This window comes from Drosophila elegans, unplaced genomic scaffold (genome assembly GCF_018152505.1).
Source record: "Drosophila elegans isolate 14027-0461.03 unplaced genomic scaffold, ASM1815250v1 contig_814, whole genome shotgun sequence".
NCBI classification, from domain to species: Eukaryota; Metazoa; Arthropoda; class Insecta; order Diptera; family Drosophilidae; genus Drosophila; species Drosophila elegans.
The window spans coordinates 3,164,912-3,188,057 of NW_024546167.1; the positions used below are offsets into that span (position 1 = coordinate 3,164,912).

The 23,146-nt window shown below is 35.1% G+C and overlaps 7 protein-coding genes across 15 annotated transcripts; 4 read left to right on the forward strand and 3 right to left on the reverse strand.

Moving 5' to 3' along the window:
- The first annotated feature begins 129 nt into the window (after window positions 1–129).
- Window positions 130–1,280, forward strand: LOC108141993 (proteasome subunit alpha type-1). Its single transcript, XM_017265654.1, has 3 exons — window positions 130–217; window positions 276–911; window positions 970–1,280. Exons 1-3 carry the CDS (start codon window positions 215–217, stop codon window positions 1,180–1,182), a joined length of 852 nt encoding a protein of 283 aa, XP_017121143.1. The 5' UTR covers window positions 130–214; the 3' UTR covers window positions 1,183–1,280.
- Window positions 1,281–1,351: 71 nt separating this feature from the next.
- LOC108141991 (mitochondrial chaperone BCS1) lies at window positions 1,352–3,097 on the forward strand. 2 transcript variants are annotated; one of them, XM_017265652.2, is made up of 2 exons: window positions 1,352–1,419; window positions 1,793–3,097. In XM_017265652.2, exon 2 carries the CDS (start codon window positions 1,798–1,800, stop codon window positions 3,091–3,093), a length of 1,296 nt encoding a protein of 431 aa, XP_017121141.1. In that variant the 5' UTR covers window positions 1,352–1,419; window positions 1,793–1,797; the 3' UTR covers window positions 3,094–3,097. The 2 variants fall into 2 exon arrangements, with proteins under 2 accessions (XP_017121141.1, XP_017121142.1); XM_017265653.2 differs by lacking the exon at window positions 1,352–1,419 and adding an exon at window positions 1,448–1,725.
- A 146-nt stretch (window positions 3,098–3,243) lies between these two features.
- LOC108141994 (LIM domain transcription factor LMO4.2) lies at window positions 3,244–6,134 on the reverse strand. 4 transcript variants are annotated; one of them, XM_017265655.2, is made up of 6 exons: window positions 5,979–6,127; window positions 5,107–5,216; window positions 4,701–5,008; window positions 4,393–4,546; window positions 3,538–3,729; window positions 3,244–3,474 (listed from the first exon to the last, which is right to left on the reverse strand). In XM_017265655.2, the coding sequence occupies exons 3-6, from the start codon at window positions 4,945–4,947 to the stop codon at window positions 3,342–3,344; spliced, it is 726 nt and encodes a 241-aa protein (XP_017121144.1). In that variant the 5' UTR covers window positions 4,948–5,008; window positions 5,107–5,216; window positions 5,979–6,127; the 3' UTR covers window positions 3,244–3,341. The 4 variants fall into 4 exon arrangements, with proteins under 4 accessions (XP_017121144.1, XP_017121146.1, XP_017121147.1 ...); XM_017265657.2 differs by having other exon boundaries at window positions 5,102–5,216; XM_017265658.2 differs by lacking the exon at window positions 5,107–5,216.
- Window positions 6,135–7,571: 1,437 nt separating this feature from the next.
- Window positions 7,572–11,317, reverse strand: LOC108142080. Of its 2 annotated transcripts, none has more exons than XM_017265767.2 (5): window positions 11,176–11,317; window positions 9,565–9,815; window positions 9,257–9,454; window positions 8,990–9,151; window positions 7,572–8,921 (listed from the first exon to the last, which is right to left on the reverse strand). In XM_017265767.2, the coding sequence occupies exons 2-5, from the start codon at window positions 9,808–9,810 to the stop codon at window positions 7,671–7,673; spliced, it is 1,857 nt and encodes a 618-aa protein (XP_017121256.1). In that variant the 5' UTR covers window positions 9,811–9,815; window positions 11,176–11,317; the 3' UTR covers window positions 7,572–7,670. The 2 variants fall into 2 exon arrangements, with proteins under 2 accessions (XP_017121256.1, XP_017121257.1); XM_017265768.2 differs by lacking the exon at window positions 11,176–11,317 and adding an exon at window positions 10,529–10,658.
- Window positions 11,318–12,433: 1,116 nt separating this feature from the next.
- Window positions 12,434–14,298, forward strand: LOC108142017 (probable elongation factor 1-delta). 2 transcript variants are annotated; one of them, XM_017265690.2, is made up of 3 exons: window positions 12,434–12,583; window positions 13,318–13,398; window positions 13,632–14,298. In XM_017265690.2, the coding sequence occupies exons 1-3, from the start codon at window positions 12,497–12,499 to the stop codon at window positions 14,214–14,216; spliced, it is 753 nt and encodes a 250-aa protein (XP_017121179.1). In that variant the 5' UTR covers window positions 12,434–12,496; the 3' UTR covers window positions 14,217–14,298. The 2 variants fall into 2 exon arrangements, with proteins under 2 accessions (XP_017121179.1, XP_017121180.1); XM_017265691.2 differs by lacking the exon at window positions 13,318–13,398.
- An 87-nt stretch (window positions 14,299–14,385) lies between these two features.
- LOC108142015 (G-protein coupled receptor Mth2) lies at window positions 14,386–18,948 on the reverse strand. 3 transcript variants are annotated; one of them, XM_017265688.2, is made up of 8 exons: window positions 18,902–18,948; window positions 17,708–18,078; window positions 16,489–16,661; window positions 16,164–16,419; window positions 15,856–15,934; window positions 15,611–15,789; window positions 15,125–15,511; window positions 14,386–14,757 (listed from the first exon to the last, which is right to left on the reverse strand). In XM_017265688.2, exons 1-8 carry the CDS (start codon window positions 18,925–18,927, stop codon window positions 14,594–14,596), a joined length of 1,635 nt encoding a protein of 544 aa, XP_017121177.1. In that variant the 5' UTR covers window positions 18,928–18,948; the 3' UTR covers window positions 14,386–14,593. The 3 variants fall into 3 exon arrangements, with proteins under 3 accessions (XP_017121177.1, XP_017121176.1, XP_017121178.1); XM_017265687.2 differs by lacking the exon at window positions 18,902–18,948 and having other exon boundaries at window positions 17,708–18,801; XM_017265689.2 differs by lacking the exons at window positions 17,708–18,078; window positions 18,902–18,948 and having other exon boundaries at window positions 16,164–16,424; window positions 16,489–16,590.
- A 1,206-nt stretch (window positions 18,949–20,154) lies between these two features.
- Window positions 20,155–23,050, forward strand: LOC108141961 (ATP-dependent RNA helicase me31b). Its single transcript, XM_017265602.2, has 5 exons — window positions 20,155–20,397; window positions 21,190–21,289; window positions 21,595–21,973; window positions 22,050–22,697; window positions 22,767–23,050. Exons 1-5 carry the CDS (start codon window positions 20,348–20,350, stop codon window positions 22,961–22,963), a joined length of 1,374 nt encoding a protein of 457 aa, XP_017121091.1. The 5' UTR covers window positions 20,155–20,347; the 3' UTR covers window positions 22,964–23,050.
- The last annotated feature ends 96 nt before the right edge of the window (window positions 23,051–23,146 follow it).

Consider the following 23,146-nt stretch of genomic DNA (forward strand, 5'->3'; position numbering starts at 1 on the left):
CGGATAGTAAATATATTTGACTATCATTCGAAACTCTACGCAAAGCTCAAAGCTATTTTTTCCCATCGTTTCAATTTGTATGCTAATTTCACCCTATCGAAATACTGAGCGAATTTCGATATTTTGTTTGTTTGTTTCTCATGGCGGGCCATAACTAACTATCGAGCATTTCTACTTGTCATCATTCAGCTCTGCGGCATTTATTTTAAAAGTCATGGTAAAGTGTTTATTGCAAATTATTTAGTTTTGTAACAAACTTACCGTGCCGATTTCAGTTTCGCAACCAGTATGATAGCGATGTTACGGTGTGGAGTCCGCAGGGACGACTGCATCAGGTGGAGTACGCAATGGAGGCCGTGAAGCTCGGTACCGCAACTGTGGGTCTGAAAAATAGAGAAACTGCAGTGCTCGTTGCCCTGTGCAAGCCGACATCGGAGCTGTCGGCCTCCCAGCGCAAGATAATCCCCATTGACGATCACCTGGGTATATCTATCGCTGGAATTACGGCGGATGCCCGTGTACTTAGCCGGTACTTGCGTTCCGAGTGCCTGAACTACAAGCACTCGTACGACTCCACCTACCCGGTGTCCCGTCTGATCACGAACCTGGGCAATAAGATGCAGACCACCACTCAGCGCTACGATCGTCGTCCGTATGGAGTGGGTCTGCTGGTGGCCGGCTACGACGAGAACGGACCGCACATCTATCAGGTCACGCCATCGGCGACCTTTTACAATTGCAAAGCCAATTCAATTGGATCGCGCTCGCAAAGTGCACGCACCTATTTGGAACGGAATCTGGGCACGTTCTTGGACTCATCCAACGATGATATCATCTGTCACGGCATACTGGCTATTCTCGGATCCCTGCCCACAGATGAGCACCAGAGCAAGGAGAATGCAGCTCAGTTTGTAAGTTACACGGGATAATTGAATGAGTGTAAATACTACATACAACTGTCTGTTGCAGAATATCACTGTGGCCATCGTTGGCAAAAATCAGCCATTCAAAATTCTTTCAGAGGAAGAAAACGAGAAATATTTGAGGATGGCCAAGGAAAAGGGTGCTCCAGTGGATCCACCCAGGAACGACGATGACGATGACCGCCCATCCCCTCCAGACCAACCAGAAGCGGGACCACGCGACCCAGAAGTTCTTGTTGCCACGGAGCAGCGTCCTTAGGTTCTTGCTTGAATATAAAACCATCTTAACCCTTAAAAAATGTAAGATTGAAGGATACAATAAAATTGTTCATGCATTTGCATAGATCTTAACACGGAGAATAGTGTTGACACTTTGTAATTATATGTCTTGGCGGCACTTTTAAAAATTCGTTTGGTATATTGTCCTAACTGCATGGTATTTAACGGTGCTCCAAATTTGGTCACACTGTTTCCTAAAAAATATTTCTCAATGCCGGTATAAATATATATTTCTTCAATAAAAACAATGTTAATTTGGTTTTGTGAATGACTACTTACTATTTCGATTGATCATTATGATAAAAAGAACCTCTAGTTTCGACTGCAATTGAAATATTCTTATTGAAACGTATTAATTTTGATTAATTACATAACGAAAGTCTTAACAAATCGCCTTCAATAATCGAAGATTTTAATCAAAACCTTATGAATCTTACAAAAAAAACATTGTTTATAAACTTTTAATATTTACTAACTCTTACTCGAAATGTTCACCATTGCTTTGGACAATTTATTTTAGATGGTAGAATAGTTAATCAACAGGTTGAGTACACGAGCCTTACTCCTTAATAAATATGTGTTTATTTCAGACAAGATGACTTTACCCGATCTTGTGTCCAGTCTGTCGTCGAATCCCTATTTCGGGGCTGGTTTCGGATTGTTTGGAGTGGGCGCTGCGGCTGCAATATTGCGAAAGGGTCTTCAGGGCGGATTAATCCTGTTCCGACGGCACTGTATGATTACCCTGGAGGTGCCGTGCAGGGACAAGTCCTATCAGTGGCTATTGAAATGGATCACAATTAGAGGAGCCCGCAAGACGCAGCACTTGAGCGTGGAGACGAACTTTGTCCAGAACGACAATGGCACGATCAAAACCAGCTATGACTTCATACCCAGCATCGGCAAGCACTTGTTCCATTACAAAGGCAACTGGATTCAGGTGGAGCGAACCAGGGAACAGCAGACACTGGACCTCCACATGGGAGTTCCATGGGAAACGGTGACACTCACAGCGTTTGGAAACAATAAGGCTATTTATTTTGACATCTTAGAAGAGGCTAGACAATTGGCATTGGAAGCCACCGAAGGAAAAACGGTGCTATACACAGCGATGGGTGCGGAATGGAGACCCTTTGGTCATCCACGAAGGAGACGTCCCACTGGATCGGTGGTCTTGGATCGGGGAACGTCCGAAAGAATCATTGCCGACTGTCAGGACTTTATTAAGAGTTCTATGTGGTACACTCAGCGCGGAATTCCCTACCGAAGAGGATATCTCCTCTACGGGCCTCCAGGCTGCGGAAAGTCTAGCTTTATTACTGCCTTGGCTGGCGAATTGGAGTACAGCGTTTGCTTGCTGAACTTGTCTGAAAGAGGCCTCACCGACGACCGACTAAATCACCTGTTAAACGTGGCGCCAGAACAAAGTATCATCCTGCTGGAGGATATTGACGCAGCATTCGTCTCACGGGAAGCAACTCCACAGCAAAAGTCCGCTTTTGACGGCCTGAACAGGATTACGTTTAGTGGACTGCTGAACTGTTTGGATGGAGTGGGTTCCACAGAAGCCAGAATTGTCTTCATGACAACGAATTATATTGACCGACTAGATCCCGCCCTAGTTCGACCTGGTAGAATAGATTTAAAGGAATACATAGGCTATTGTACGCAGTATCAATTGGAAGAAATGTTTAAAAACTTCTTTGCCAACGGAGACACCACAAAGGCGGAGGAATTTGCAAAACGTGTTAATTCCTTTGGTCGTGATGCAAGTCCGGCTCAAATTCAAGGCTTTTTCATGAAACATAAATTATCCTCCCCGCAAACAGTCATTGATTCTTGTGAAGATATCTGGGAAAATGTTTTAAGCTCTAATAAAAAAAATAATTAAATTATGAATATATTTTAACATGAACCTTTACTGGGTTTCTTCAAATCGAAACTCGATTTGCATACTTTGTTTATATTCTTAAATGTGTGACATTCAATTCCTCATTCTCCCCGATTCTTTTTCCCAATCTAACTCGCCTAGAAGAACGACTGGTTTTATATTATGATTTAATTACATTTTTATAGGTAATTTAAAAATATGAACTATGTTCTAAAATATATGTATATTTTATGTGACATTAAACTTGATTAGTCCTTTGATCTTCTGGGCCTTCCAACTTTTCCTTTCCTTTGTCCAAGCGTTCCATTCGAATTGGCGGGGCCCTTAAGTAATTTGTGCCAATCTTGCTCACATACCAAGCTAGCTCCTAACATAGTATACCTAGAAGCGATTTGTTTTACCATTAGTCGGTCGTTTTTAATTAAACTTTGATGATGTACATACCTATCACCAGGACGCAGACTTGATCCACACTTAGCACAACTAAAGCACCTTAGATGAAATACGCAATTAATTATTTGTTTTTGTTGATTTTGTAAATCGATATTATTTATTCCAGTTAGTGCTTTCGCTACCAGTTCACTTGGGGGTATAGTTTCCCCACATCCAGAACAAACTCCAGAGCATCCGAACATGCTGGAACAAATAAGAATATGTTATTTTTGGTTAATTTCAGCTATGTAATAAGAACGTTTTCTGTTGATACGGCAATTTTTCATCTATATTTTGGCCATTCAGATGCTTTGAAATCTGAAAACTTAAGTAAGCTTAAAACAAAAAATACATTTTTAATAACGTTTTATGGGAGAGCTTCGACGAGGAACAACAGCTACTCACTGCCCTATTACAGTATATTGTTTATTTTAAAGGGTCTGTAAACATGACAAAAAACTTTAACGTTGTTAAAAATGTACTTATTATAAATTTATTTTGCCGAAAATGTTGTTGAGACTTTCTAGGGCGGCAAAAGCATCTCAACAGAGTTCCTGGCGATTTATAAAGTTAATAAGACATCAGCTCGATCAGAAGTATCAGCAAATCACGAAAGTGCGAATTTTGGCACACAGATCTCTCACTCGGCAATCAAGTTCTCTTAAGATTTTATCCACATGTAAGGGTATTCCGCAAATACTAAACTACTTTGTTGAAGTTTGAATTAGAAATATCAGCCGTTACTTGAAAATATTTTTAAAATCCCAAACATCTTCATTAGTTTAAAATTAGGCAACAAAATGGGTAGCAAATATCAGTTATCCCGTAGTCGAATCTCTCGTCTCTGGTGATCGTCCTAGCTCATACCTGGAGTAGTCCTTTTTGCAAAGAATCAGGCCTCGCCTCGTAAAACAGCTGGAACCCACTTCTGCTAGCATAGCTCCACAACAGTGACATTTAAGGCAGCCATTGTGCCAATATCTGTCCAAAGCGTATAAAAGATATCTATCACTTATTTTATCTGAAATAAATCAAGAAAAAGGAATAAGTTAATATGTTGTTTAAAATTGGTTTAATCATTTAATGTAATAGGGGTTTCACCACATCTACACAAATTCAAACCGAATTTTTTCGAAGGGATTTCATAAGGCTAAGCTAAATTTTAAAAATCTTACCTCCGCAACCACCACACACTTTAATAAGAGAGTTAGAATGGATTAACTGTTGATTATTAAAATCGTTTGAAGATTCGTCCATGAACGATAGCTGAGACGATGAGATATTTGAGTTGGTCTCGACAATGTCCTTTGTGTGGTTTGAGTTTCTATAATCAATTACTATGGGGGCGAAATTTTCAGGACTAGATGAGTCTTGGTGATGTGCCGCTAGTATATCTCTGTATGAATGGAACGTTGCATTCATTGCAAATAATGTTGATGACTTAAGTCGTAAAAGGCATATGGGTCCTGTTTATGGTTTAAACCTGAAAGGGCAAGAAAAGTATTTTGTTAGGAAAAAATTATATGTTGACATTCGTTTCGTAAAACATAATGAATGTTAGGTAAAATCTTATTACCTCACCTTTTCAAGCTTGCAAAAATTAAGCTCAATCGTGTAAAAACTCCATAATTGTAGGGAAGTCAAATCATAAATCGCAATATTCGATTAAAATATAAATATCTAAAATAAAACTAAAATAATATTTGTTCGGTTAATAATGGTTAATGCCGAAAAAAGTGTTCGACTAACAGAATAGTAAAGGTAATTAAATTGGCAAGACTTCTTATTAAGAAATGTTGGTAAATTATCATAATGTGATTATTTTTACAAAGTCTGTCTTATCATCATTATAATCAACATTATACCGATTTATAAAAACAAAAAGTTTGTAACTTATATTCCTTAAACCCTGAATTTTCACAAGCATGAAATAAAATATTTATTTATCAATCGATGACTGACGGAAACGTTCATTTCATGCAGTTTCTTTCCGATTACCGATGCGAATAGCGATACACAATCAGCATATAATGAATTATCATTACTTCTGGAATTTAAATCTGATTCGAAATTATTTTTGAAACATTGCAGTGTCCACAGCTGTCCTTACATACAAATGTATATATGTACGTATACATAAGTAAAACACCCAAATGTACATACACACATTCACACCAAACGCTTTAATATGTATGTACGTATATGTGTGTATGAAAGTGCGGTCTTATGCCGATAGATTAATCAATATTAATTTTGGCAAATTGCTTTGCTCATCACAAAGTGATAAACTTGATGTATAAAAACTTTAAGTTTATGTCGATTAATTAATACTGATTTGCTGTCAGTCGCGCATTCAAACGAAATTTTGTGTACATATATATGCAGGTATTTATTTCACTTAAACACTGGACCAAACATCACAATTGTAAATATTATCCGCTTTTTCAACTTACACACTCATCAATTAATTATTAAATAGCGAATATTTATTTGACGACACCATGAGGAACAGTAAAATCGTTTTAATTTCAAACACCATTTCTTGTATACGACTTTACCAAACTAATTCATAGATATGAAAGCAAGCAATTCGCGATTGTACAGGGTGCACCGTGCACTGCCTCATTTTAATCGCTGTTTTCACTTATTCGGTGAAAAATATCGCAATCAGTGCTGACGGCTTTGATATTTTTACGGCAGTTTCGATAACTTTAAATTAATTAATGCATTAAATAAATTTACAAGCCGTTAATTTTGTTTCTTGAATAAAAAACTAGTTTTGTTATGGGTAAAAATAAGGTTTTAAAGTTAAATAAACCTTTTTTTTTTCAATTAATCATAAACAAAATAATTTAATATTTCCAGTGGGATTTATTCTTTTCAAAAATGATAAGCAAAAACTGTGCTTTTTCTGTACATAAGTGCGTACATATGTTATTACAGATTTTTGTTAACTATTTCAGCTGAGCCCGTTGTGTTTCGAATTTCCAAAAAGAAAGATTATGCTATTGGCTGTCATACATGCTTTTTGATTTAAGGGCTTGATTCTCGAATGCCTGTTAAAACTTTTTTTGGAAAAATTGTTATGCAAACATTTCTAATATCATTTAATAGTGGCGTATGCTAATGAAACAGTATTTTACAATAAATGCGACGTTCACACATTACACAACATTGGGAACGGTTGAATTTTTGAAAAATGTGAAACCGTGTTGCCCACTGAGCATAAATTGAACAAGATTGTGTGAGATATAACACTATTTTAGGACTGGCCACTAAATAGTACCGGAAAATTGTAAAGTTTATAGTTGCACGGGAAAAGCATTCTCATACTATTACAAGGAACTGTGCATGTCGGAAAATGGATGGTGCTCTGTGGAACCTGGACATTAAATGCTATTGTAATTAGTGTTGCCGTACTTTTCCTGAAATACCAAAAGAAATCAGTATTTTTAAAGTATTTTCAGCTGTTTTAAGCCCTAATACTCAGATTGACGAATAGTTTCGCCTGCGAAAAAACTTTATTCTTTCTAGTGTGACCAAAGTTTTTAGAGCTCTACGGATTTGTTGATCTATGAGAGAGCGAGAGGCAAATAAACGCCGTACATTTTACGTCAGTGCCTTTTTTCACCACGGTACTCAGATCGACGAAAAAATACCAGAAAATTGCAAAGTCGCGGTCGAAAATATAGCTGAAAACATTTATAAAGATTGTAATTCATAATTTTACATTGTTAAATATTACACATTGATTTACAGTAATTGTGAACAAGCCCAGCTGACTGACAGTGAGACCGTGAGAAAAAACTTCGGTCACACCAGAAAGAATAAACTTTTTCAAGCTGGCGTAACTGTTCGTCGATCTTAGCACTCAGCTTTAACGAAAAAGTGTACTTCAGTTATTGCCCTCTCGCTCTCTCTCATAGGTGATGAACTTATGTCGTCGATCTGAGTTGTAGGTATTAGAGACTACTATTTCAAAAATACTTAGTAACGTATTTCTTTATTCTTATTATTTAGGTAAAAATAAGTTAAGTCATCAAATATAAAAGTATTTAAACAAATTATTTATTCAAATATTGTAATTCTTAATTAAATTTTTTCTTGAAAATAACAATCTCTTAACTTAACTATGGATTAAATTTTTATGAAGTTAAATCAATGGAAATTATTCGGCCAGTGCTATTAAACGGCGGAGCCGCGGAAAGGGCGTCAAACGTACTACTCTCAGTAGTTTGATTTGCTGTGCTCTTTTCGGAGTTAGCTGAACGACCGTACCAGTCTGTGAGTGTAACCAAATTCTTCGAAAAATTGCAGTTTTCTTGATTGTATTCCTTTCTGTGTCCTTCTGAATCAGAAAAAGTATTCGATGTACTCAGAGGACTAACCATTGAATGATTTGACATGGAGTCAACCGTGCAACGACTTAATACCGAATTAGCCTTATAATTTGAAAAAATGTATAAGGACTGTTGTAAGGGCTTAACAGAACTATCTACTACGGATTCTGGTTCAGAAGTATATTTACTTGGCTCAATGGTTCGCCTACTGGACTTTCTGTTGTTATGTGTAAGTTTTATTATAGTAAGTGCATCCGAACCAAGAACTTTGGGCAAGCCAATTGTTTGCTCATCATCATCAGAGGAGCATAAGTCAATTGTATCAACAACTACTTCACTAGAAGGTGAAATCCTCCAATGCGAATTAAGCGAATTGTGGCGCGTTAGTCTTATATTAAGCTTTGTATTTGCAGTGTGATTTTGCTCTTCCATTATGTGTTCTGATATCTTTTTCAATCTGACAGAAATTGGACGGCATTGCTTGATTAGCGGAGAGTTTAAAAACAAAAAATTCTCAGTTGTGTCCCTGCGTTTAACAAATTGACGTCGCGGAAATGAATATACATGGTAATTATGTTCATGCGACTTTTTAAATGTGCAATGCACGGTGGTGTTTGATTTTTTCTCGAAATATTTTTGCCTTGTGTTTGATTTTATGATTATTGGCGTGTAACAAAATCGGTCCAGGCGTTCCTGTCTTTCGGAAATATATTCCTTAGATATTGTTTGTTTCGTAGACTTTAACAATTGCTGTCCTGCAGGTGATGATATTGGGATAAACGAACACCTACTAAAAGAATGAACTGTTCGATTCCTTCGCGATGGTAAACGCCTTTTTCTGTTTGATATTTCCGTTGACGTTTCCTCACTAAATGAATATGTTTTTTGTTTCTCATTGGATGAACTGATATCAATGAATTTAGATTGCAGGCTAAAGTTTAAAAGAAAGGCGTTGCGCAGTTCAATATCTTCGTTTTTCCCCTCACATTTGTTATCTGGCTCAGGGGAATCACAAAGTATAACATCATCTTCCATGCAACAAATGTTTTCGTGTTCCTTTAATGCAAAAATTAGTTAGGTTCAGAAATATTTTCGATTTTGGTTAGAAAAAGTATTCAACTTACCAGTATAGCTTCTTTAGAATAAAGTTCAGCATCACAGTTGTCGCAAAGATAAATATCAAAAGGGGGTGGCTCAACCATCATATGTTGTAAGTTTTCGTTAATTGAACTGTTATTCTTTTGAAGCAACAAGCACTTCCTATTTTTTTGTTGTCTATCATATGACTGTAATATAACCAAAATATGCGTGGCAAATTATTTCAGAGAGACAAATAAATCATCGCAATTATTTTTAAAGGTCATTAAAACAAAGTGAGAGAGAGTACTTACCATGTTTTCATTTCTAAATGTAACCAGCAATTTGTTGTTTCTTCTGTCATACAATGAAGTCGTTGAGTTATAGTTGTTTATGAATCTTAAGCTCGCGTGCTCATACGCAGCTAAATCATTACAAAATCTTAATAAAAATAAGCTTTTGTGAAATTGATAGCAAATAACCACAATTTCTTTCATTTTTTCCATCCAGTTCTATAAAAAATATAAAACCGTTTATTAGATATTATACTATCAAATCATTAATAGCATTCAAATTATTTTTATTCCAAGTTTTAAAAAAAAATGTTTATTTAAAAGCTTACCCCAACAAATGCTTTCGGCTTTTTCAGCGGAATTTCGAAAGGTGCGTTTTCCGGCCACCATTCCGGTTCACTGCAATCTACTTTCTTTGGTAAATTTATATGTCCTAAAGAGCACTGAACCATGAATGGAATAAAATTTTCTAATTGCGGCTCCGTTATTTTTTCTAGGGATGTAGGGTATCCATTCGCAAACAAAAGTGGTAGGTTGGATATCATATTGTGTTGAGCTTTATCCTTTTCATCCATTGTCACTAAAAGTAAATTTAAAAACGTAACAGTTAGTTAAATTTATAATTTAATATAAATGAAACGTTGGATGTTTCAATACATTTAAACCATGGGATATAGAGCGTTGACTAAAACCTCGCAGAATTTTCGCAAACGGGCTTAAAAGTAATTAAAAACTGGAGATAAGGGTAAAATAATATGGCCCGAAACTTGTCAATGTGTGTGCGGTTTATACTGTTCGTGTCATCCTCTCACGCCGCGCTGCTGCTGTTCTGCCGAGTTGGTCCAGTCTATACTCCGGATATAGACCTCTGCCGACCACTGTCCTAAAGTGTTTCGCCACCTTAAAATCTTAGGGAGTTATTGTTGGTTTCGTTTTGAACCAAAAACAAATATTGGTCCCAGTGTACTCCTTTTTATAATTCTGTCGGAGAACGGCCACACTTAAAATAAGGCAACCGATAACCACAAGATGATTTGGCCCAAGTCGCCAATCGGAAAAATTATCTAACGAGTATGCAAATTTTGGCGTCCAACCTGGCGAAAAATGTTTATCCTCATTAGCTAACGAGATGAATCAATTTCTTATGCTGAATATCTGACAATTTATAAGATCTTAAATTACCCGTTTTGTAGCATTTCGCAGCAGGCGTTGCCCCCTTGCGTTAAAACAAAATGAAATGTTTACGCCTCACCAATTTACTTACTAAACAAGGATATGATTGTGTTCACTTACATACATGTTTATGCGACTTCAATTCATAATTGAAAACTGGGTTTTAAGAAATTATATTTGTGGCACGCCTCAAGTCTCTTAGGATTTCTATACTTCGGGAGAGAGCAGCCCATAAACTTTGTTTCTAACTGCAGATTGATTTACTGAAAAACTAAACCACCAACGGCTCTCATATGTGTATATGTATGCACTCACACACACACACACACACATGTGTATACCAAGGGAAGTAGAATAACTTTGCGAATATTTTTTGCTGCCTAACTTCTGTCCGTTACATACATATGTAAGCAAGTATACAATCACTTCTGGATAAAACACTAACACAAATGGTCATATGTTAAATAGAGCCATCACATATTTATATGCTGTGGTATAAATATCCCACCTGATTTAGACAAGTGTATGTAATACACACGACAAAAATTATAATTCTAAGCAACATTATATTTCAAAATTAAGTTATTCAAAGTTATTTGTTTTATTTAACTGGTTGCTGATGAGTGATTTTTAGAAATCTAAAGTTTTGTGCAGGACATTAAAGTCAGTGCGCTGGAATGCTGAGTCTCTTTGCATATACATATCACAAAATTTAACCAATAGAAAGTAACTAAGCACAGAAACAACTTTATCAGATCAGTACGCACCAAAGATTCGCAATGATTAACAAAACGCAAGACACGGAGATCTACAATCACAAATATGATAACATAGTAACAATACACAACACTTTCTTCGTAAAAAATGTATTTGTTGTAGTTGCTATCGAATAGCCAAAGTGAGAACTGACTGGTAACTGATGAAAAGATTGTGACAAATGGCATGCAGCCATAAAATTGAAACGCGATATTAGAACATGAACTCGTTTCATTCCATTTTTCCACTAATACGTATGTATTGAATATTTCATAGTAATGTTTCTTTGTTAAAAAATTGATATTAAAATTTAAAAAAAAATCAAGCAGAATGTATTCATTTTCCTTATTAACAAAGCCAAACAGAACTTTTTTCTAATTATTTTTTTAGCATTATACCTTACAGCTGACAGCTTTTTATTAGCATGTAAAGACATTGGATTGAAGCGAAAGGGGAAGTCGTTTGCTTAACGTTATGAAGAGGGAGCGCCTATGGGGTTTTCAAGTCTATGCACCAAAGCGCATTTGGAAGATGTGAGAGGTAAGCTTGCATGTAATGGTGAAATGCAGTAACAGTGTTACGATTCTTTCTTTCTACATAAAACTTACTGTGGGAGGGACAGCTTTATTCAGCTTAAAACAGATTGAACTGACGTGATCAGGCAGTGGTTCGTGCAGAGCAAATAGTGTCTCTATATAGTTTTTATGACAATTGTAACAGTACATTTTGCTTCCAAATAACAAAATTCAAATCTATGTTCTCCAACCATCGCTTCCCACCTGTTGTTTTTAATTCTTTCTTGTAAGTGGTGTCAGTATAACTCAATATTCAAGAGACAACTAAAATATCAAGCAAACGAAAAAAGATGTGAGGTTCGTAACAACTCAGCTCGTTAAAAAAAAAATAGTATTTCTCTTGGTTAAATGAACCATTAACCTTTCTACTAAATGGACTTTACAGTAGGGAAGGCAATAAACCAATGTGTTCAGTGTTCTTCATCTTAACCTAACATTGAGCAATTTAGTAAGTAATTCATTTGAGAACGAGCATCATGTTCACATTGACTAGCTTAGTGGATGTTAAGCGAGAACTGATAATATTGAATTGAATACTAAGCTTCCACTTCCATCTTTAAGTGAGAATGAAAAAGCAGCGTCAAAAAAATTGAAACAAAATATAGTTTTTCCCATTCCACTCCACCGTTTCAAGGTTAATAAAAAGTAATATCGCCAGAAGTATCGATATACAATGTAAATTGCTTGCAAAAAAGTTATCGTATTATTCTGCTAATTGTGCAACGTGTTTGGGCGAAGAGTAAAGACTTAACTTAAAATGAAGGTTGAAGCACTAGACAAATTCTGGACTGATAAGAGTCGCTATGATGTCGCTGAAAAACGGTTCTACGAGGGCCCTCAGAAGGTGAGAAAGTCCAATATTCTCATGCAAATAGAAGACATACATACATACAAAGATTTCACGTGGCCGGTAATGGTTTTGGCAATGCTGAGGACATATTTATATACATTTGTATTGGCTAAACGGAGACGCCGAAACGTACATTATTATAACTTGTATACATGCAACGATCTATAAAAAGGTGCCTACATTATCTACCTTGAAATTCAAAAGACGATGTTTATATCGTATAATTTTACATGCAAATATATGTGTCTGTATGTAACAGGTGAACAAGGAGAAATCTAAAAGTATAAATACACTCAAATTAAACCAATCAAAACTATTTACTATTTATTAGATTAAATGTTAGGGCAATAGCGATAGTTCAATAAGGATTTTTTTGATACTGAATCAGGTGCAATCTTTTTCCCTGGTAGAATTTTGTAAATTATTATTTTCAAGTTTACCTAGCCGAAAATGTATATAATTAAATCTGATTATATTTATTTGTATTATATATATGTACGTGTATATATATATACATTCTATACGAATTCTGATAAGCTGGCTAATCAATGCTTCATCTATCGTGATCGCGAAAATTTCAGCATGGCAACTTAAAATATATGCCGTAAATTACACTCTCACTAAAAACCATTTTATTTTATAAAATAATATTGAAAAAGTAGTAACATTCTGGATACACCAAGTCTGAGATCACACAAGTAATCAATGGTGTTGTCTTATTTTTAAAGGTAACTGAGCGCAGCCACTACAGCCCATTAGTAAGCGAAATCGCTAAGGCTAGGGAACACATACAAAACTCGCTGGAAAAGGTAATTATTGTTGTGATACTTCCTTCCCTTTGATGTCTTATAACCGGTATTCATTATTTAGTTCGTCAGTCTATTAAAATGCTTTCTAGGTTCCTTCTGTTTCTTCAAAAATTATTTAAAATTAGACCCTTTTAGTGTTTTAGTTTTTATTATGATTGATCGTTTAAATTGTTTTCTATATATGCACAAGTTACTTTATATTAACACTTCTATTATTGGATATTTATTTGCAGATTGATGGTGTTACTCTGGATGATGGCTCAATCTCCCAGCTTGCCAACCGACTGACTCAATTGGAAAACGAAAACAAGGAACTGACCAAACTTTTAAATTCCGTCCTGAATCGATTAAATGCGGTTGAAGCTCATTTGAACTTGACGAACGGAGAGTCCAAGAAGCCAGAAGCAAAACCAGCTGTAGTCGAGAAGGAGGATGATGATGTCGATCTTTTTGGCTCAGACAGCGAAGAGGAAGGGGAGGAGGCAGCCCGGATAAGGGAGGAAAGACTGGCGGCCTATGCTGCCAAGAAGGCTAAGAAAGTTCAAATTATTGCCAAGTCGAACATCATTCTGGATGTAAAGCCATGGGACGATGAAACCGACCTTAAAGTTATGGAGACTGAAATCCGCAAAATTACCCAGGACGGTTTGCTGTGGGGAGCTTCCAAATTCGTTCCAGTTGCTTTTGGCATCCAAAAACTCAGCATCTCATGCGTGGTTGAGGACGATAAGGTTTCCATTGATTGGCTGACTGAGGAGATCGAGAAACTGGAAGACTTTGTTCAAAGTGTTGACATTGCTGCATTCAACAAAATCTAAAGAGCATACATATATTTTTTAATTCGGATTTACCTCATTACAAATGTTTTTGGGAGTCATTTAATAAAATATTTTGATAAAACAAGCGACTTATTGGGATATAATTTGGTAAGGTTAATATTTTTATTCTAATCTTTGGATATTTTCGGTTTTGTGTTACTTATCCACCGCCTAAGACGATTGCAGATTTTTTTAAGAAAAGAGTTTTTTCTTGAAATTGTATATTTGCCACTGTTTTGATTAATTTTCATTACTTATTAACTTAATATTTCGGTTCACAGCTAAATTATACAGATATTGTTAATGTTTAATTTGAGAGACTAGTAACAATAAGGTTGTACAAATTATAAATACTTAATTATAAGTTATTTAACAATCTAAAGCATAATTTCACTTTCGGGCTTTGTTGAGTTTTTTCGAATTTGTTCACAACTTCCTGGAGAAGATCTTAGCGTTGTCATTGCTGTGCTAGTTGGGGCATATGATTTTGTCAAGTTAATGCGATTTCTGGTCGATATCGTGCTGGGGCTTGACTGCAAACCTATATATTTAAAAATGATAAATTAGTTACAACCGATATATCAAAGTTAATTATGACAATTAGGATATTTCCAAAACGACTGAATTGCTGAGCAGTTGAGTTACTTTTTATTTATTTATGACCAATAAGCTATGAACAACTTAAATTATACTCCTAATGTTGATATTATAGTAAACTTCTAATGGAAATTTTAATTGCTGTAATTCTTGAAAGTTTAGTTAGTATAGAAAAACTAAAATCGACCGAATTTTAACCGATTAGCAAATTCAGTTGTTTAGGGAATACCCAAAAGCTAAATATCTAAGTGTTTAAAATTTTAAAATAAATAATTGTTTTTTAAAATAATATAGAAGGCAATACAACTTACCAAACTTAAACAAAATTTCATTATAAATTCTCCTTTTGAAAACAAATATGATAAAAACAAATATTCCAAGGAGCACATTGAATGAATCGCTGATGGTCCAGAAAAACGTTTTCTTATGGTCGTAAAACAAAATGCTTACGATTTCCAAAAGCCATGTGATGCCCATTACAAAGCATAATTTTGTGTTCATAACAAATCTGGTTTTGTCCTGAAAAAACCGTCTTTTCAGTACTGGCTTATCACTGTTCAAACTTTGCATCTTGTAAATCTCATTTTTCACTTTGTTGCAATATTTCATCGTAAGCACGAACAACACCAAGTTGAATATAAAAAGAATTCCAACTGGGCCCGAGAAAAATAGTAGACTAGCTGACCCAAAAGAATCATCTGAAATTAAAGAAAGGTTGTTTTCAGTTAATCTAAAAAGGAAAACAAAAATATGCTTTAAATTTGTTAACCAAATATAGGGTTCTAACTATAACTTACATGTAAACCAGCAACGACCGTGTCCAAAATTTGGCCGAACTACGTCCGGTAATATGTCCGATTTAGTAAATGCTATTGTTATTGTGGTTAGCAAAGTGGGTAGTCCCCAACCGTAACAAGAGTACCAAATAAATTGTCTTCTCAGGTCACTTTTTTCGCAACTTTTAATTTTGGTTGAACTAAAAAAAAATTATAGTGTTTAAAAAGCTTTTATTAGGAAATTCGTTATAGTTGAATATTCTCACCCGAATGTTTTCCATATGTCAAATGAGGTAATATTCATCCACGAAAATGCAGCCATTAAACAAAAGTAAACGAAAAAGCCTTTAAAGAGAAACAATTTTTGTTTTTAATTTTTTAAATTTAACGTGAATTAAAAATGGAAAAGTTTTTGACAGTTCAACAGTTTGTTGAATACTTCAACATTCTGACCAAATAGGAATAATAAATGTGCTTATTGATTTCTTGCTTTTACGAGACAATAACTCTTGGCTTCATGTCCCAGCAGGACCTAATTGCTCATTGCTTAATTTGAGTTTTACTAGTCACTTACCAGAAAAGAAACAGATGTCGTCATTTGAAGTGGGCTTCAATTGGCCCAAAGCTATGCCAAGATATGCCGAAAACAAACTGCTTACCAGACAAATTAGGATTTTTCCAGGAAGGTTTCGTAATTTGGCAATTGATATGTAAACAATTAAAGTTAGTGCATAAAAGCAACAAGATATGAGAAGTCCAATGGGATACATTTTAAATCGAATTCGGTCACTGCCCACTACCTTTGTATCAAAACATAGAAATGTGTAAAGCTGCTCTGAAAAAAACGAAAGCAAATGATTAAGACTTTTGAAAGTAAATCAACGATAGGAAGAGTTTACCTTTTGATTGGGTCTAACCCTTTCCAAACAGTATTGAGTATTTGTATACATTTTCAAAGTGTTTTGAATTATAAGAGAGGCATTGGCAGAACTGATTGTATGCGCATCATCCGGAAAATTATCTGGATCCAATCGAAATTTTTGACACTGTAAGCCGTGAACAATGCCGAAATCTGAAAAATATTTGAAATTTGTTAAAAGTCGCTCTGAAATTTGATATGCGTTAAAATTTTACGGGTTTGACCTAACCCAACAAAACTAAAGTGTGTCATCGGTAGCACACTCAGTGCTTGATTAACAAGATAAGAACCTTTGACAAAAATAATGAAAATCACCAAAATGTCAGCACTAATGGCGTATCACAATACTTATATAGGTACTCTTATTGATGATTATTTGTTATACCCTTGCAGAGGGTATTACTGAGTTGGAAAGCTATTTTTCTAAGGCAGAAAATAAACATCCCAGATTTTTTAAATGTTAAGCTACTATTTTATACGCAGGCAGATCAAGTTCAAAAACGCCACTGAGCGAAAAACTATTTCAAAATTTTTTTTAAAACATATCATTTTTAGGAAAGTTTTTTTTTGTTGTATTGTTATATTGTCTCGTTTCTGTCTCAAAGTTCTGGTGATTTAATGCTATAAGAATACTATTATTAATTTATATTAATTAATTTCTTTAACACTAAAGGAATACTTTTGTCCTGTAAAAATAATATATTATATAACAACATTTTTAAATTGTAACTACTCTTATTTTCAATTTTTTTTATATTCTTTAAGACATAGGAATGGTTTAGTAATTCAGAATTACGCTTTTAATTTCATTAACATCGGAACATATATCATATCGAATAACTAAAGTGAAAATCATCATAGCTTCAATGGTTTTTAATGGGCACTCATATAATGCGAAATTTAGATTTTTAATTTTTTCAATAGCCGCAAGGGTATATAAACTTCGGCTTGCCGAAGCTTAGGTTCATTTTCCGTTCTCTAAACATTTTTATTGATCGGACATTTATAAACAGGCGTTTTGGCATGGAACTCATCAAAACCTGACATATACATTTCTTATTGTTATTTTTCACAGTTAAGTTTACGAGTTTAAGTGGGCAATAATTTTTTGGATTGCGCACATTTCCTGTTAAATCACATAAACCGAATAATATAAAACTACAAAAATAGCTAAAGAGTATATTTATATATGTACATACCTGAAGGCTTTGAGAAGTTTGCGTTTATGTTCAGGTTCTGAAAACCCTCGAATTTCATATCAGTCCCATCATGTTTACAATAGGTACTGAAATTCCCTTTGGCATACATTTCACCTTCGGCACAGCATCGTCGAATACACGGCAATCTTTGGCAAATTTTTGGTTCCTGACATGCCCGAATCAGATATTTTTGATCCGATACTTTTCTAATTGCTGGAGCATCGAAATCGTAAAGAGCTTCGATGCAAAACTTTGATGCCGGCAAACTGTTTGATCCATCTCTCCAAACCAACGAGTTGTTACTGAATTGCACTATTGCCGAAGACACAGTATATTCCACCAAAACTTTGTTGTCGGAGCAGTGCAGGGTGCTATCAAGAAATATAATTGGACTGCTGATGATAGAAGAATAAACAAAGAAATCGTTTTCGCCAAGTATGCACGTATTATTTTCGGAAACGTAAATAAATCCCTGTGGGCAGCACTTGTTTACAAATTCAACACTTTGAGACGGCACATTCTTTTCGAATTCACAAGTTAGACTAATGAGACGTTTGTTGTTTAACAGCGCAACGCATGAGTTATTTCCCAAATACAAAGTACTTTCACTTAGTTCGCTTGTATTTTGATTCGTGTAGCTTTTGCACTTTGGTAACTTGTTTGACTCATTGGTTAACTCTAAACCGAGGCCTTTTGGGGCTATCACTTCGCCTATCACTTGAGTTGTATCCGGAAATTCTTTGAGGTTGCTTTCAGCGAAGGCACACTGATATATTTCCGAGTTATTCGATTCGCGGTATTTGAGTAATTTTGAATTCGGACTGCAGCATATTTGAACGGCACTCGCTTTTAAAATGCCACTTAATATTAGGCACGTTAAAGTTAGTCCGATGACCATTGTTTACGCCTTTGATTTTATTCTCAATGACCAATTTCCGAGCTTGTGTAATGTTTGTATCTATCTTTCTTAGAACGGCCTTTTCATATCTAATCATTGAATCGTTATCGGGCAATATAAACTTCGAACCGCTTGCATTTGGCAGATTTACCGAACTGAAGTCTTCGCGATTCCTTCGCGAGCAAATGCGAATGTTTATGGGTAAACATTTGGCGCACACGCATACGGATAGAAATCGATGTACACGTATAGGGAATACATTTATGGATTCGTAAACTTATACAAATAAGTTATACCCCATGGAGTGTTGAACACTTAGCATGCTGGGTGCTCAAGTAGACATTCATCCAAATGGCTACATATTTACCTAGGTACGTTTAGATATATCTACACAGTTGCCCCTCATTTCAATTAATAACTTTGTACACTAGTTTCAAGTGCTAGAACAATATGGTGTTTTCTTTTTGTAATAAAATTGATCAGAAGTTTGTAATGCAATGAAGGAGACATTTACGACTCTATAAAGTACATATACATTTATATTTTTGATTTGCATGACTAGTCGAGTTGATATAGCCATGTCTGTCTAAATTTTTTTTACTGTTTGCAAGCTCCGTTTAAAAGCTATGCATTTTATTGGTTTCTTATTCTTATTAGATTGTGTAGGAAAAAGACTTTTTCGATGTCTGAAATAGTTTACGACATACAAATATACAAAGTTAGTTAAAACACTTCGACTTCTATATTTTGCCGGTAAGATAAATGGTCCGGTTTTAAAAATAATGTCTTATATAAAAGCTAATTAAATTTACAGCGTACTTAAGTAAAATTTTACAAATTTTAAATTTCGTGAACTGATTTTATTTTAAAGTTTGGCTGGAAGAGCCTATGGGGAAACTTGTGAAAAAAAAGTTTATAGTTTTGAAAAGGTTGCCTTTTCGTAAGGGTACGTTTTTTTAAGAACTCCTTGATCAGATCATAAATTTCGAATCTCTAGCCTTTATAGTTTCTGAAATCTCGTCGCTTGTACGGATAAACGGTCAAACGGACAGACAGATGAACATGGGTAGTACGACTCGGTTAATGATCCTGATAGAGAAGAACACTTTATAGAGTCGAAAATACGGGTACAAAAAAAGTTTTTAAAATAGCCCGATGGAAAGCACTTTAAACTCGATTCCCATGCTTTAATTTTTTGTGTAGCAAAAATTTGATTATTTTTTTTTGTATTTATTTTTTAATTACTTATTTACACAATTTTAGCCACAGCTGAAGACGCATAAGACAAGACGTTTCAGCAACGGGAATCGTGTTTTCACAATAACATCTTGACTCTTTCTGTTTTTAAATCAATTTTTAAATCAATACGAATTTAGAGTTATTTTTTATGTATTTTATTCTCAAAGTTCAAAATATTTATTTCTTGCACGGGAATCGATTGGCACTCCTAAAAAGCTGTTCCATTTCAACATTCCTAATCGAATGAAAACAACAAACCAAAAATTTGTTATGTACGTCAAGTGAAAATATTTTCCGAGTCAAAGTGAAATTTGTATTATTGATAGCATGTTGTAAGGCGACTTCATTATTTTGTAGCTAAATGCCATTTTTTATCGAAACGCAAAGTTGAATACGTGAGCAATATAAATAAGTCGGTGAATGCAGTGACTAACAAAGTCATCCGAAAGTAAAGATAAATAAACATTTTTTAAACGAAGAACACTAAATTTTCACTGTGAATAATGATGACTGAAAAGTTAAATTCTGGGCACACTAATTTAACAAGCAAGGGGTTTGTATATTTAATATTTATTTGTTTTTGGTTTACAAAAGTTTGCTTATGTATGCTGGTATTTAGTTTACTTCTTAATCCGTTGAGTAATTTAGATGGGAAAGTACAATTTTTTTTGGAATCTTTAGCCGAAAATGTTATTTTTTATATTTGTTCCCATGATTAGCTTTTAATTGACAACATAATAAACTGCCGATTGATGTTATCTAATAAAATAAAACATAAACAATGCTATTTACACTTGATTTTAAGTGATGTGTGTGCTTAACCGAATATTTGTACTTCTATATGTATGTATAATGTACCTACTTATGTATATACATATGTAGTTGCACATGTGCACTCGTGGACATATTGGCCGCAAAACAAGTTGGCTAATGTGTACTGGCTAAAAACATACATAAATATGCAATATATGCACCGCTTCTCAACTTATTTGCGATTCTTAACTTTTGTGGATCAAGCCAAACTCGTTTTATGAAAACTCATCAGCAGCGTGAAAACAGTTATTGCTCGTGGGCTGCCATTTTAAAATTTTTGGGAAGCGTTTCTTTTTCTATTCTCTATTATGAAAAATGTGAAAAAGACATGAAGTATAAGCATTTATTTTAACAATTATAAATTATATATTTCCTTTTAAAATTATAAGTATTAATATATTAAGAATATATGTGGCTTTCTAAAGAGTACCTTTTACCAACATACATATATGTACATATGCACATACATACATACGCATCTACCTACAATAAAGTGATTTTTACTTATTAACCATTCATTTTATTTATTTAGGCTTATAAATGATCTTCAAATTGCTGGGAACACAAGTGACGATATGGGCTGGAAATCAAAGCTGAAGCTGCCGCCAAAGGACAACCGATTCAAAACAACTGTGAGACTCCAATAACACTCAAAATTAGATAGAAAGCAAACTTCGGCAGGCCGAAACGTTCTAAAAACTATATCCATTTTTCGGATCTTTCCTTTGTTAGTCGTCCGATGTTATAGTACTTTATATACATTTTTGAAATCGAAACAAACTACGGAGTATTGTAATTTATTTTCAATCAATTTTCCAATTGCTAAATTTCCTCTAGATATCTTATAAGCTAATACACAAGTTTCCGTAGAACAGAGTCACAAGTGTCTCATTCCGCTGGGTTGTAAATAAATAAATAACTTGATCTTATTTTTCAGGATGTGACCGATACGCGTGGAAATGAGTTTGAGGAGTTTTGCCTTAAAAGAGAACTGCTTATGGGTATTTTCGAGAAGGGTTGGGAGCGCCCTTCGCCAATTCAGGAAGCAGCTATTCCTATAGCTTTAAGTGGAAAAGATGTACTGGCTCGGGCCAAGAACGGTACTGGCAAAACAGGAGCCTACTGTATCCCAGTCTTAGAACAAATAGATCCAACTAAGGACTACATTCAGGCACTAGTGATGGTCCCCACCCGAGAATTGGCGCTACAAACTTCACAGATTTGTATTGAGCTGGCGAAACATCTTGATATCCGGGTAATGGTCACAACAGGAGGAACAATTCTAAAGGATGACATTCTTCGTATATATCAAAAAGGTGAGTTTGATTGTTAAATCGCTTATGCCACATTCAGTGCTCTAATGACGATTCTCATTTGCGTTTATAATTGCAGTACAATTAATAATTGCCACTCCCGGACGAATATTAGATCTGATGGACAAGAAAGTTGCTGATATGTCGCATTGCAGGATATTAGTTTTGGATGAGGCCGATAAACTATTGTCGCTTGATTTTCAAGGCATGCTGGATCATGTTATACTAAAGTTACCAAAGGATCCACAGATCTTGCTATTTTCCGCAACATTTCCACTAACTGTCAAGAATTTCATGGAGAAGCATTTACGCGAGCCTTACGAAATAAACCTGATGGAGGAGCTAACATTAAAGGGTGTCACTCAGTACTACGCATTTGTACAAGAGCGCCAGAAAGTACATTGCTTGAATACACTGTTTTCTAAGCTGCAAATCAATCAGTCTATTATATTCTGTAATTCCACGCAACGTGTTGAGTTATTAGCTAAAAAAATCACAGAGCTCGGCTATTGCTGTTATTATATTCACGCAAAAATGGCCCAGGCACATAGAAACCGAGTGTTCCACGATTTCCGTCAAGGGCTCTGTCGGAATCTGGTGTGCTCGGATCTGTTTACTCGAGGAATAGACGTTCAGGCCGTGAATGTAGTGATCAATTTCGATTTTCCCCGAATGGCAGAGACGTACTTGCATCGAATTGGTCGCTCGGGACGTTTCGGTCATTTGGGTATGTAGCTTTTCCTTCAATACTATAATAAATAATTTCTGACAATCAATTTTTTGAATCTATTTTAAGGTATTGCTATAAATCTAATAACCTATGAGGATCGGTTTGACCTGCATCGGATTGAAAAAGAACTTGGTACCGAAATAAAGCCTATTCCGAAGGTCATAGACCCCGCCCTATATGTCGCAAACATCGGCGCATCCGTTGGAGATCACAACAGCGATCTGAACAATTCTGCAAATGAGGAGGGCAATGTTAGCAAATAAAACGGATGAAACTGTAACACTAGGATCTGAAGTAGAGTCTAAATCATGAAATCAATAAAAAAAGATGAAATATTTCAGAGAACAAAATTGAAAAGCACTTTAATTTTTAATTTGCGCTAATATATGAACAAGAACATACATACATTACTTGGGGATTATTGCTTACATGTACATATGGGAGAA

Coding starts and splice junctions, on each gene's coding strand:
- LOC108141961 (XM_017265602.2), top strand. CDS start 20,348: ATGATGACTGAAAAGTTAAATTCTGGGCACACTAATTTAACAAGCAAG. Junction 21,290..21,594: donor ACAACCGATTCAAAACAACT/GTGAGACTCCAA, acceptor CTTATTTTTCAG/GATGTGACCGATACGCGTGG. Junction 21,974..22,049: donor TCTTCGTATATATCAAAAAG/GTGAGTTTGATT, acceptor TTATAATTGCAG/TACAATTAATAATTGCCACT.
- LOC108142015 (XM_017265687.2), bottom strand. CDS start 18,605: ATGGTCATCGGACTAACTTTAACGTGCCTAATATTAAGTGGCATTTTA. Junction 16,662..17,707: donor AAACTTCTCAAAGCCTTCAG/GTATGTACATAT, acceptor AATATTTTTCAG/ATTTCGGCATTGTTCACGGC. Junction 15,512..15,610: donor CGGTCGTTGCTGGTTTACAT/GTAAGTTATAGT, acceptor CTTTAATTTCAG/ATGATTCTTTTGGGTCAGCT.
- LOC108141994 (XM_017265658.2), bottom strand. CDS start 4,947: ATGAATGCAACGTTCCATTCATACAGAGATATACTAGCGGCACATCAC. Junction 4,547..4,700: donor AGTGTGTGGTGGTTGCGGAG/GTAAGATTTTTA, acceptor GATTTATTTCAG/ATAAAATAAGTGATAGATAT. Junction 3,475..3,537: donor AGTCTGCGTCCTGGTGATAG/GTATGTACATCA, acceptor AATCGCTTCTAG/GTATACTATGTTAGGAGCTA.
- LOC108142080 (XM_017265767.2), bottom strand. CDS start 9,810: ATGGATGAAAAGGATAAAGCTCAACACAATATGATATCCAACCTACCA. Junction 9,152..9,256: donor CATTTAGAAATGAAAACATG/GTAAGTACTCTC, acceptor GTTATATTACAG/TCATATGATAGACAACAAAA. Junction 8,922..8,989: donor ATTCTAAAGAAGCTATACTG/GTAAGTTGAATA, acceptor TTTGCATTAAAG/GAACACGAAAACATTTGTTG.
- LOC108142017 (XM_017265690.2), top strand. CDS start 12,497: ATGAAGGTTGAAGCACTAGACAAATTCTGGACTGATAAGAGTCGCTAT. Junction 12,584..13,317: donor TCTACGAGGGCCCTCAGAAG/GTGAGAAAGTCC, acceptor TTATTTTTAAAG/GTAACTGAGCGCAGCCACTA. Junction 13,399..13,631: donor TACAAAACTCGCTGGAAAAG/GTAATTATTGTT, acceptor ATTTATTTGCAG/ATTGATGGTGTTACTCTGGA.
- LOC108141991 (XM_017265652.2), top strand. CDS start 1,798: ATGACTTTACCCGATCTTGTGTCCAGTCTGTCGTCGAATCCCTATTTC.
- LOC108141993 (XM_017265654.1), top strand. Junction 912..969: donor AGGAGAATGCAGCTCAGTTT/GTAAGTTACACG, acceptor TGTCTGTTGCAG/AATATCACTGTGGCCATCGT.